At 50.0% G+C, this 12,848-nt stretch overlaps 1 protein-coding gene across 2 annotated transcripts in view; it reads right to left on the reverse strand.

Moving 5' to 3' along the window:
• Positions 1-1,397: 1,397 nt before the first annotated feature.
• Positions 1,398-12,848, reverse strand: part of LOC141190040 (FH2 domain-containing protein 1-like) — a 134,734-nt gene continuing 123,283 nt past the window's right edge. For both annotated transcript variants that reach the window (XM_073661190.1, XM_073661191.1), the window contains 5 exons: positions 5,882-5,989; positions 4,731-4,801; positions 4,376-4,493; positions 3,265-3,429; positions 1,398-2,641 (listed from right to left, as the gene is read on the reverse strand). In XM_073661190.1, the coding sequence (XP_073517291.1) occupies positions 1,871-2,641; positions 3,265-3,429; positions 4,376-4,493; positions 4,731-4,801; positions 5,882-5,989 (1,233 nt within the window). In that variant the 3' untranslated portion in view covers positions 1,398-1,870. The remainder of the gene's footprint in view (positions 2,642-3,264; positions 3,430-4,375; positions 4,494-4,730; positions 4,802-5,881; positions 5,990-12,848) is intronic.

Here is a 12,848-nt window from a genome sequence, read left to right on the forward strand (position 1 = left end):
CCGAGCTCAGAGTATTTACAGCTGCTCAGTGATATGGTTAAATCACTCCCGTGTGCATGATTTGCAACTGTTTGACAGCTTTAATACATGTGAGGAATGTGTAAGAAGCAGACATGCACACGGGAGCGATTTAACCATATCACCGAGCAGCTGTAAATACTCGGAGCTCGGCCCGAGCGTACTCGGCGAAAGGGTTAACAGAACATACTCGCTCAACACTAGTCCTAATATATAGTATTAAAACCTTACCATGGGTCAGACATTACCTCAATGTGAATATGGGCCAAGCAGGACTGAAGCCCGACTACGGATACCCAGAACGTAATGCCCAGCTCAAAAAAAGGAAGGCCCCATCCTTGTGTGCACCGAGTGCAAAAACCTAAAGAAACGAACTAGACTATAAGTTGGTATGCATGCCACGTCTAAGAGCATGTTCACATTGACCTATGTACAGCAGAAGATTCAGGCAATCAGACGATTACAAGAACAAAAGTTTCTGAGTCCAGAGTGCTGGCGTGTCAGCTGTACGGACCATGTACTCAACCAAAGACTCTGGACCTGGTGCTGCCAATCTGCCGAGAAGGGTTGGTGGGTTCAGGTCCATCACTTGCAGCTGTATCTTCACTTGTCAGAACTCATTAAAGGTGTTGTCCAGTACTTTCCTATCATAAAACCAAACAAAGAATATAATCTCCGCTCTGCTGCCTGTCACGCATCCATCATCCCCACCGGACGGGCCCCTGGGCAGTAGCGCAGGATCGCTCGGCAAGGATTTATTTTATTCCTAGTTGTAGACCACCTGCCCCCTGAACGAAGCTTTTAATGTTGGTATAGCCATGTCTGATTTTTCCCCGTGATACATTTATCCCTGAGCCTCGTTAATTCTTGTGAATTCTGCTTTGTGTTTTATAACCAGCACTGGGTACAAATCCCAGAAGACGGGCAAACCTTCCCATAACATTCCCTTCTATAGATTCCACTCTTGGCTTTACAAATCATTATACACAAATGCGACAGACGCCGAACAGTGGGGGCTTCACTAGGTGGGATACCAGGCTGTAGGTTTTGTAGAAGCTGAGGGATAGCCTGGCAGGAGACTTCATGTAGAACTGCTGGAGCAGATATTTTATATCTCTTTCAACTACTGGGAGATTATTTATTGCATTATGGCAGACCACCCCCTTCCTGCGGAAGACCCAACTGTGGGCCCCTTATGACGAACATCTGGGGAGTCCAGACTCTAATCTCAATGGTCCTACTGGGAACAATACACATCCTTCAAAGACTGTAAGAATCACTGCCGCAGTGCACACAATAGTCCTCCACCACCCAACCACTCCACGTTCCTGGGCTCGTCACCACAACACCGCGGGACACAGAGCTCAATGCCTCCAGAACAAATCCCCTTTATTAAATCCACATACAATCTGTCCTGTTCACAGTTAAAAAGAAAGTGAAAGACATTTAAAGTTGAAGCCAGCCAGGGGCAGGACGGGGACGCCAGCTGGGGCAGAACACTCCAGCCTGGACATTAAGATCTGTAAAGTGCTGGCGCTGTGTTTTCTACTAATGTTCCAGATCAAAGTGCTATAAATAAGGAGAGAGAAAGCGACGAGTCCCGCTTGTGCCCGTTACTCCTCCTTGACTCTCTCCTAGTAACCATGGCTTATAGTCCAATCATGTCTGTGACTTTTATGTTCAGTCAATGATTAAAACCAACGTTATAAAGATCAGTGATTGGGTATGAACCCCTCTCCCAGAAGCCATCCAATGATTCCTCCATCATTGTGCACCCTGCTGCTGACAGTCTGCATGAGGCCTCAATAACTGATGGACACTGTCTTTTCCTAAGGTCACCAAAGTTTGTGTCCTATTTAGGTGAGCGAAGTGCATTGTCAAATCGCCTTAGAAAGGTGGCAAGTGCCGAGGCCTCACTGCCTCCTCTTGGGGAGCCATCTGCTAGTTGGATGGTCAGAGGTTCAGGACTCTTCAAACTTCCTCTCCTATGGAAGAGTCCCCCCAGGCGGAAGGGGCTTGGGGTGCCTAAAGTAGGAGAGGGGGGATCCTTCTGAGAACTATCTGAGGTCCATGATCTTAGAACTTGGCTGAGGGAATTAGCATTTGGAGTGCACGGAGAAGAACTGGAGACTGGCTCACAAGGCAATATCATTGAATCCTTAGAAGCAACTGGGGAGGTAATAAGAGCGGATCGCATTTCCTCCTCAGTTTTGCTGGAAGGGAGGCAGCCAAGAGTATGTCTCCTATTGATCTTTCCTGGAGTCTCCTGGTGTCCCTCACTTTCCGTGCTGTCCTCTCGTGGTCTCCTCAATCCATGACTTTGGCTCTCTGCTGCAATGTCATCCTCCTCTTTGATGGGCTCCACGGTCATGTTGTTTGAAGCCCCAGCAGAGGATTTCACCAGCGCACCACTAGTGGGTGAAGTATTAAGGACATCTGTTGAGTGACTTCGAGGGAGCGGTCGTGGACCTCTACTGGACCGACCTCTGCGAGGGAGACGAAGCATCAAAAACTCCAATTCCACATCTTGGAGATCTTTATCTTGTGAGGAACAGCTCGCTATAGAACGACGTTTCTCTAGACGCTCCTTACGGTGTTCGGCTTTTTCACGATCTCGGTTCTCCTGCAAAGCAGAAACTTAGATCTACATGAAATATTAAAGACTCCGTCCTCCTGTACAAACAGTAACAAGAAATGGTCGTATGTGATGTACACCATGGGAAATTGGACTAAGCCTAAACTGTACTGCATACATAACCCAACGAATACAGATGGAATAGACAATGGCAGGATTAGAAATTACGAGGATACAAAGTCCATTTATCTCATTACCTGTTACTTGGTCTCACCCTCTGCACTTACATAAGGACTGCGAATGAACTTAATTAAGAGGGAAGGCGCAAGCCCAGTTATAGGCAGTCCTAAACCATAACATCAGCTTTAGGAGGTTTTATCTACGCTGGAATACAAGCCTGAGGGTCTCACTACCTTTTCTTATAAGGAGTAATTATAGGGAGGCGGTGGACCATTCTGCCGTAGAACTGGGGATGAAGTAGGTAATCTGCAAATGTGGAATCATCTTCTCTAATTACTCCTCGTTTCAAGACCCACATTCCCGGCTACTGAAGACCCCAGACATCAGCAGAAATATCATCACTTTGTGGTAAATAATAGTCACCAAATGACGGCCAAAGTCACGTGAATCTGCATCTGTCAGGACCCTGAAATGACTGGTTTGCTGCTCACCTGGATAGCAGACATGAACCTGGCGCAGAAGCTTGTGAAGACCAGACACATCTCTTCCAACCGGAACGTGGACTCATCTTCACAAAAATAGTCCATTAAGGCCCGGCGAGCATCTTGCATACTCTGCAAGGAGCACAGCACCTCACACAGCTCCACCTCGGCCACCTGCGAAGAGATTGGGAACCAACTAGAATCAACCATGTCAATACACAGAGGAGACCCTCGGAGGTCCCTCCACCATCTTTTAACTCCTGTACAATCTGCAGCTGAAGACAAGAAAGGGCTGAGGAGCCATGTTTTCTTGATGGTTGGATTGTATAAACCATTTAAGAGAAGAGACTGTCATTATTGAAATGACTACACCTAAGCAAGAGTATGTGCACACTGCGCTTCTAGAGTGGGTTCAGGACAACAAAAAAAAACACTCATAAATGCTTGAAAGACTCTTCCTATTTGTTTCTCTTATAAAATCGCTTTGTTGTTCATAGGTTTAGTCTTTTGAGCGTTGTTTTACTGCTTCAGGTTCTGAAAAACACCCAGTAGGAAAAAAAGAAATGACATGGTGGGATCCGCTCCAAACTAAGCACTGTCCAATCAAAAAGCTGTAAAAAAAAAAAACTCTAGGGAAAACTCTTCAAAACCATTTCAGGAAAAACTCCTCCCCTGCCCCTCCTCCGGTCCACGGCCGTGATCGATACCGCAGCTCAGACCAGGCGTTTCTGGAAAAAACCCGACTCAAGACAGTCAGGTCAATAATTCATGTCCATGATGGAGGTCATTATAAAAGCTTTCTCAGTGGGGTAGACCCCTGAAGGTGCAGCTCTCGCTGTGGTGGACCCGCTGTAGCTGTGAACTATTATGGCTGACCAACCATTTCTATTACATGCCATATAGTCATCCATTAGCCCTGCAGTAATGACTTGTGACTTCCTGTAGTCATCAGTGATGGGACCTCCGTAATGTCATCTCACTATTGAGGCCCTGGAAAGAAAATGAGTTTCCAAAACAGGAAACCCTACCGCAGATCCTGGTTTCTCACCATGTATGAGTTTTTTCGCAGGAGCGAGCCAGGCCTTAAATTTACCAGGAGTAGAAAGTGGAATCTATTCACCTGCAGGAATGGCGCCATTTCATGTCGAAGGTCCGGCTGATCTCGGAGGGCTTCTTTGGTGCTCTGAAGTCTCTGAGATAATGTATCCAAGTCACTCTGCACCTCCTGGGATGTGATCCTAAATAGAAAGACTCGGTTACTGGATGGCGTAAGGTCACACCAATAATTGGTGGATAGGTTTACCCTCATGTATTTGGGGAAGAAAATCACCTTATATCGCAGCTGACTGTAGAAAAAGCAAACCAATAGCTAACACCACAACGTATCAATGTGAGCACCCTCCCGACATATAACCCCATCACCTCCATCACAACCCCCTGGAAGACAATACGTCAGTATAAAAAGAAATCCTCACCGAGATGCCTGGCTGATGTGCGGCAACTTCTCCGGGAAAGTCAGAAGTGAACGATTGTTTCTCTCTGCTTCCTGCACATTAAGAAGATAGATAAGTCCCAGCCACCCCAGCCCTGTCCGCCTGCCACTCTACTGCCTACAGCCAGCCAAGCCCTGTCCGCCTGCCACTCTACTGCCTACAGCCACCCCAGCCCTGTCCGCCTGCCACTCTACTGCCTACAGCCACCCCAGCCCTGTCCGCCTGCCACTCTACTGCCTACAGCCACCCCAGCCCTGTCCGCCTGCCACTCTACTGCCTACAGCCACCCCAGCCCTGTCCGCCTGCCACTCTACTGCCTACAGCCACCCCAGCCCTGTCCACCTGCCACTCTACTGCCTACAGCCAGCCAAGCCCTGTCCGCCTGCCACTCTACTGCCTACAGCCAGCCAAGCCCTGTCCGCCTGCCACTCTACTGCCTACAGCCAGCCAAGCCCTGTCCGCCTGCCACTCTACTGCCTACAGCCAGCCAAGCCCTGTCCGCCTGCCACTCTACTGCCTACAGCCAGCCAAGCCCTGTCCGCCTGCCACTCTACTGCCTACAGCCAGCCAAGCCCTGTCCGCCTGCCACTCTACTGCCTACAGCCAGCCAAGCCCCAGCAGTCAGGTCCTAGCCTTCAACAGGAGAAGCCCCCAATCTACCCACCATCTATGACCATCTATCTGTTGCCAGGTAGGTCCCAGTCACAACACCAACTCCGGTCTTTCTGCAGGTCTCGGTTGCCCCCTGCCCGTCTATCTGCAGCAAGATCTGTCCATCACCCCTCTCCAACTGCATCCACATTGGGACTTTGTTGCTCCCCCACTCACGACCCTCTCTTCCTATCTGTGGACAGGTAGGTCCCCATTGCTAACCCCCCCCCCCCCCATCATGCTGCCCTCACCTATCAGCTCTGCCAGGTAGATCCCAGTTGCCCCCCTTCGCCGTCTGCAACCATGCAGGGCCCTGTTGCCTCGCTCCCACACCTAGTCTATCCAGAATGGTTCCCATCGACCTACCCTCATCACCACCTATCTGCAGCCAGGTAGGTCCCCATTGCCCACTCCTCCCCAACCTCGTATATGGCCAGGCAGGTTCATGTTGCACTCCTGTCTACAGCCAGGCCACCACTCACCCCTGCTACAAAGTGCATCAGGTTCATTCCCGGTTTATTTGCTTTAGTGTCGGCCAGTCTCAAGAGCGATCCCATGCGGAATCCCATTGCACTCCCCGCGTATCCACCCTACAAGGCAAAGAACATGAATTTATAATGGATAGACTTTAAAGGGGCTCTCCAAGAAACGTACTAAAATAAATACACGTTTAAATATTGAACATTTTTCTAAATACCTTTATATAGCAAAAAGGTAAGCTTTATCTACTGCACTCTGCCATCAATCACACCCCGTCCTAGTCCTCAGAGAACATGCAGTAGGAGGATGTGAAGCACCAGACAGAGGTCAAGTCAAAGCAGCTCCTGTCACACATCTGTTCAGTCAACCTGACAGGACACTGAGAGGAGCCTGGACTAAAGGGGACATCCATCTCTAGTCAGCCTGACAGTGTCAGTGCGTCTGTCTCCTGCTTCACTACTGTGTCCTGTCATGTCCAAAACCATGACTGAGTGCATTACATAAAGGTTACCTTTGCTATATAAAAAGGCATTTCAAAAAATGTTTAATATTTAAATGTATATTGATTTATTGTATTACATTTCATGGAGAAGCCCTATAAGTGAGGATTAGATAAAGAAATACACATGGGACCTGTAATTTGAAATTGTCTGGTGCCATTAATATAAGTGGATCATAAACGTTCCCGAAACTGATCTGCAATTCTACAACTAATAAATTCACGTGGGGAGGGATCGCAAGAAGGACAAGAGACGAAGGGGGAGGGGTCGCGAGGGGGACAAGAGACGAAGGGGGAGGGGTCGCGAGGGGGACAAGAGACGAAGGGGGAGGGGTCGCGAGGGGGACAAGAGACGAAGGGGGAGGGGTCGCGAGGGGGACAAGAGACGAAGGGGGAGGGGTCGCGAGGGGGACAAGAGACGAAGGGGGAGGGGTCGCGAGGGGGACAAGAGACGAAGGGGGAGGGGTCGCGAGGGGGACAAGAGACAAAGGGGGAGGGGTCGCGAGGGGGACAAGAGACAAAGGGGGAGGGGTCGCGAGGGGGACAGGAGGCAAAGGGGGAGGGGTCGCGAGGGGGACAGGAGGCAAAGGGGGAGGGGTCGCGAGGGGGACAGGAGGCAAAGGGGGAGGGGTCGCGAGGGGGACAGGAGGCGAAGGGGGAGGGGTCGCGAGGGGGACAGGAGGCGAAGGGGGAGGGGTCGCGAGGGGGACAGGAGGCGAAGGGGGAGGGGTCGCGAGGGGGACAGGAGGCGAAGGGGGAGGGGTCGCGAGGGGGACAGGAGGCGAAGGGGGAGGGGTCGCGAGGGGGACAGGAGGCGAAGGGGGAGGGGTCGCGAGGGGGACAGGAGGCGAAGGGGGAGGGGTCGCGAGGGGGACAGGAGGCGAAGGGGGAGGGGTCGCGAGGGGGACAGGAGGCGAAGGGGGAGGGGTCGCGAGGGGGACAGGAGGCGAAGGGGGAGGGGTCGCGAGGGGGACAGGAGGCGAAGGGGGAGGGGTCGCGAGGGGGACAAGAGGCGAAGGGGGAGGGGTCGCGAGGGGGACAAGAGGCGAAGGGGGAGGGGTCGCGAGGGGGACAAGAGGCGAAGGGGGAGGGGTCGCGAGGGGGACAGGAGGCGAAGGGGGAGGGGTCGCGAGGGGGACAGGAGGCGAAGGGGGAGGGGTCGCGAGGGGGACAGGAGGCGAAGGGGGAGGGGTCGCGAGGGGGACAGGAGGCGAAGGGGGAGGGGTCGCGAGGGGGACAGGAGGCGAAGGGGGAGGGGTCGCGAGGGGGACAGGAGGCTAAGGGGGAGGGGTCGCGAGGGGGACAGGAGACTAAGGGGGAGGGGTCGCGAGGGGGACAGGAGACTAAGGGGGGGGTCGCGAGGGGGACAGGAGACTAAGGGGGGGGGTCGCGAGGGGGACAGGAGACTAAGGGGGGGGGGTCGCGAGGGGGACAGGAGACTAAGGGGGAGGGGTCGCGAGGGGGACAGGAGACTAAGGGGGAGGGGTCGCGAGGGGGACAGGAGACTAAGGGGGAGGGGTCGCGAGGGGGACAGGAGACTAAGGGGGAGGGGTCGCGAGGGGGACAGGAGACTAAGGGGGAGGGGTCGCGAGGGGGACAGGAGACTAAGGGGGAGGGGTCGCGAGGGGGACAGGAGACTAAGGGGGAGGGGTCGCGAGGGGGACAGGAGACTAAGGGGGAGGGGTCGCGAGGGGGACAGGAGACTAAGGGGGAGGGGTCGCGAGGGGGACAGGAGACTAAGGGGGAGGGGTCGCGAGGGGGACAGGAGACTAAGGGGGAGGGGTCGCGAGGGGGACAGGAGACTAAGGGGGAGGGGTCGCGAGGGGGACAGGAGACTAAGGGGGAGGGGTCGCGAGGGGGACAGGAGACTAAGGGGGAGGGGTCGCGAGGGGGACAGGAGACGAAGGGGGAGGGGTCGCGAGGGGGACAGGAGACGAAGGGGGAGGGGTCGCGAGGGGGACAGGAGACGAAGGGGGAGGGGTCGCGAGGGGGACAGGAGACGAAGGGGGAGGGGTCGCGAGGGGGACAGGAGACGAAGGGGGAGGGGTCGCGAGGGGGACAGGAGACGAAGGGGGAGGGGTCGCGAGGGGGACAGGAGACGAAGGGGGAGGGGTCGCGAGGGGGACAGGAGACGAAGGGGGAGGGGTCGCGAGGGGGACAGGAGACGAAGGGGGAGGGGTCGCGAGGGGGACAGGGAGGTCACAAGGTGGAGAGGAAATGGGGGGGGGTCACAAGGTAACATAGTAACAGTCTTCCTTCAACCTTAAAAACTAAGTCCATCTAGTTCAACCCATATCCTAACTTGTTGATCCAGAGGAAGGCAAAAAAAAAACATGTGGCAAACACTAAGCTCCACATTGGGGAAAACAATTCCTTCCCGACTCCATACGACAATCAGACTAGTTCCCCAGATCAACGCCCTATCAAGGAATCTAGTATATATAACCTGTAATATTATACTTTTCAGGAAAGGCATCCAGGCCCTTCTTAAATGTTAGCAGTGAATCCCTCATTACACATCATGCGGCAGAGAGCTCCATAGTCTCACTGCTCTTACAGTAAAGAATCCGCGTCTGTGATGATGATTAAACCTTCTTTCCTCCAGGCGTAGAAGATGCCCCCTTGTCCCCGTCTCAGGCCTCAGAGTAAAAAGATCAGTAGACAGGTCTTTGTACTGTCCCCTCATATACTTGTACATAGTAATAAGATCACCCCTAAGCCTTTGTTTTTCCACAGTAAATAACCCCAAGTGTAATAACCTGTCTTGGTATTGCAGACCCCCCAGTCCTCTAATAACCTGTCTTGGTATTGCAGACCCCCCAGTCCTCTAATAACCTGTCTTGGTATTGCAGACCCCCCAGTCCTCTAATAACCTTGGTCGCTCTTCTCTGCACCCGCTCTAGTTCAGCTATGTCTTTCTTATACACCGGAGACCAGAACTGTACACAGTATTCTAAGTGTGGTCGCACTAGCGACTTGTATAGAGGTAAAATTATCTTCTCCTCATGAGCATCTATGCCTCTTTTAATGCATCCCATTATTTTATTTGCCTTTGCAGCAGCTGCCTGACACTGGCCACTAAACGTGAGCTTGTCATCCACCAATACACCCAGGTCTTTTTCAGTGACAGTTTTGCCCAGTGTTTTACAATTAAGCATATAATTATACATTTCATTTCCTCTGCCCAAGTGCATTACCTTACATTTATCCCCATTAAAGTTCATTTACCATTTATCAGCCCAAGCTTCTAGTTTACATAGATCCTCCTGTAATATAAAATTGTCCTCCTCTGTATTGATTACCCTGCAGAGTTTAGTGTCATCTGCAAATATTGAAATATTACTCTGTATGCCCCCTACAAGGTCATTAATAAATATGTTAAAAAGAAGGGGGCCCAATACTGACCCCTGTGGTACCCCAATACTGACCCCTGTGGTACTCCACTGTTAACTGAGACCCAGTCTGATTGTTTTCCATTAATAACCACCCTTTGTTTCCTATCACTGGGCCAGTTCTTAACCCACATACATATATTTTCCCCTATCCCCATTGTTCTCATTTTATGTATCAACCTTTTGTGTGGAACCGGATCAAAAGCTTCTGAAAAGTCCATATACACAACATCCACTGCATTTCCTCGGTCCAGTCCAGAACTTGCCTCCTCATAAAAACTGATCAGATTAGTCTGACAGGAACAGTCCCTCGTAAACCCATGTTGATATTGGGTCATGAGGTTCTTCTTCCTCAGATACTCTAGTATAGCATCTCTTAGGAAACCCTCCAGGATTTTACCCACAGTAGAGGTTAAGCTTACCGGCCTATAATTTCACAGTTCAGTTTTTGTCCCCTTTTTGAATATTGGCACCACATTTGCTATACGCCAGTCCTGGGGTACAGACCCTGTTATTATGGAATCTTTAAAGATTAAAAATAATGGTCTATCTATGACGTTACTTAATTCCTGCAGTACTCGCGGGTGTATCCCATCCGGGCCCGGGGATTTGTCACCTTTAGTGATTTTTAGACGCCGCCGCACTTCCTGCTGGGTGAAGCAAGTGACATTTAATGGAGAATTTTTGTTATCACTAATCATGTTTTCTGTCATGCGATTTTCTTGTGTAAATACGGTTGAAAAAAAATCATTTAGCATATTGGCTTTTTCCTCATCCTCATCCACCATTTCCCCCAGACTATTTTTAAGGGGGCCAACACTATCATTTTTTAGTTTTTTACTATTTATGTAGTTAAAGAATATTTTGGGGTTATTGTTACTTTTTCTGGCAATGATTCTCTCTGCCTCAATCTTTGCTGCCTTGATTTGGTTTTTACAGAATTGATGTAATTTTCTATATTTATTTAATGCCTCATCACTACCTACTTGCTTTAGTTCTCTAAATGCTTTCTTTTTGTCACTTATTGCGCCCCTTACAGCTCTATTTAGCCATAGAGGTTTCCTCCTATTTCTAGCATGTTTATTCCCATAGGGTATATATTGTGCACAGGTCCTATTCAGGATGCTAATAAATGTCTCCCATTTGCTTTGTGCAGCTTTATGTCTCAGGATATCGTCCCAGTTTATTGCACTAAGATCATCTCTCAACCGTTGGAAATTTGCCTTCCTGAAGTTTAGTGTCCTTGTAACCCCTCTACTACACATCTTATTAAAGGTTACATGAAAGCTTATTATTTTGTGATCACTATTACCCAAGTGACCCCCAACTCGTATATTTGATATGCGGTCTGGCCTATTGGTTAATATTAGGTCTAGCAGCGCCCCCCTTCTTGTTGGGTCCTGAACCAGTTGTGAAAGGTAATTGTCTCTCATAGTTGTCAGTAACCTATTACCTTTGCTGGAACTACATGTTTCTGTCCCCCAATGTATTTCAGGGTAGTTGAAGTCCCCCATAATAATGACTTCTCCTTGAGTCGCTGCTTCATCTATTTGCTTTACGAGGATATTCTCCGCTGCTTCCATTATTTTTGGAGACTTATAACAAACCCCTATCAGTAATTTATTATTTTTCCCCCTCCCCTTATCTCCACCCACAGGGACTCTACATTTTCATTAGATTCACATATATCCTCCTGCAAGACAGGTTTTAAAGGATGACTTTACATATAGACCCCCCCCCCCTCGCTTGTTTGTACGGTTATTTCTGAACAGACTATAGCCCTGTAAATTAACTGTCCAGTCATGGCTCTCGTCCAGCCACGTCTCAGATATCCCCACCATGTCAGAATTATTTTCCAACAAACTTAAGGTGGATAGGAAACGGGGGGTGAGGGGAGGGGGGGGGGGGTCACAAGGTGGACAGGAAACAGGGGGGAGTCACAAGGTGGACAGGAAACAGGGGGGGGTCACAAGGTGGACAGGAAACAGGGGGGGGGTCACAAGGTGGACAGGAAACAGGGGGGGGGGTCACAAGGTGGACAGGAAACAGGGGGGAGTCACAAGGTGGACAGGAAACAGGGGGGAGTCACAAGGTGGATAGGAGATGGGGTTGGTAGTTGGATGCAAGAAGTTAATGTTTCTTTAGCATATAGATCATACTCCGTTTATACCTGCAGTGTATGGGAACCACCATGGGAAACAAATTATCACCATAACATGGTAACCTTTTCATGGCTTAACTAGATGAGGAGTTTTTATCAACTTGCGCTATTAGATGGGGTGGTGTACTACTTGGACAACCCCTTCTTTAATACTATATTCTCCAATGTAGAATAAAAATAATAGATACACAGGGTCACTAATGGGCTACTTTGCTGACGCTCCCTTCAGGCAAATCCCAGACGTCCAAAGGATATGTGAGAACGGCAGAGTGTTAGCGGCCAATTGGCTGCAGGGCTCTTTTGGCGTAATGTCTTGCGAACCTCACAACACCCGGAGCCAACATCGTAGGAACAGCACCAGTGCAAGAGGCAACAGTTTATTTATAATTTACATTGGGTAATTTATTATTTAAGAAGGGGTTATCTGAGTGGTGGACAGCCCCTTTAAATCTGTAGCATAATCCTGATACATTGGTTGATTTGCTAATAATCCGGACAGGCTCAAAAGATGATCTGATAACCTTCAGGAGTTGATGAAATAATACATGAGGGAGGAGACAGGGAGATCGCAGAAAAGGGAGATCGCAGAAAAGGGAGATCGCAGAAAAGGGAGATCGCAGAAAAGGGAGATCGCAGAAAAGGGAGATCATAGAAAAGGGAGATTACGCAGCAACTATCTAAGAGGGGGGTGACGAGGCATTAAAGAATTAGGAATAAATTGTGTGAAAAGAAAATCAAGGCATCAAAGATTGGAGACAAAGACTCATTGCCAAAGAAAGTAAAAATATTCTTCAACTACATAAACCATAAGAAACTCAGAAATTAGAGCGCGGCCTCTCAAAAATAATCTGGGAGGAAAGGGGGAAGAGGATGAGGGAAAGGCCGAATCTCTTAATGCCTTTTTCTCTACAGTATTT

This window comes from Phyllobates terribilis, unplaced genomic scaffold (assembly GCF_046119375.1).
Source record: "Phyllobates terribilis strain yellow unplaced genomic scaffold, ASM4611937v1 Scaffold_2__4_contigs__length_985480577, whole genome shotgun sequence".
Taxonomy (NCBI): Eukaryota; Metazoa; Chordata; class Amphibia; order Anura; family Dendrobatidae; genus Phyllobates; species Phyllobates terribilis.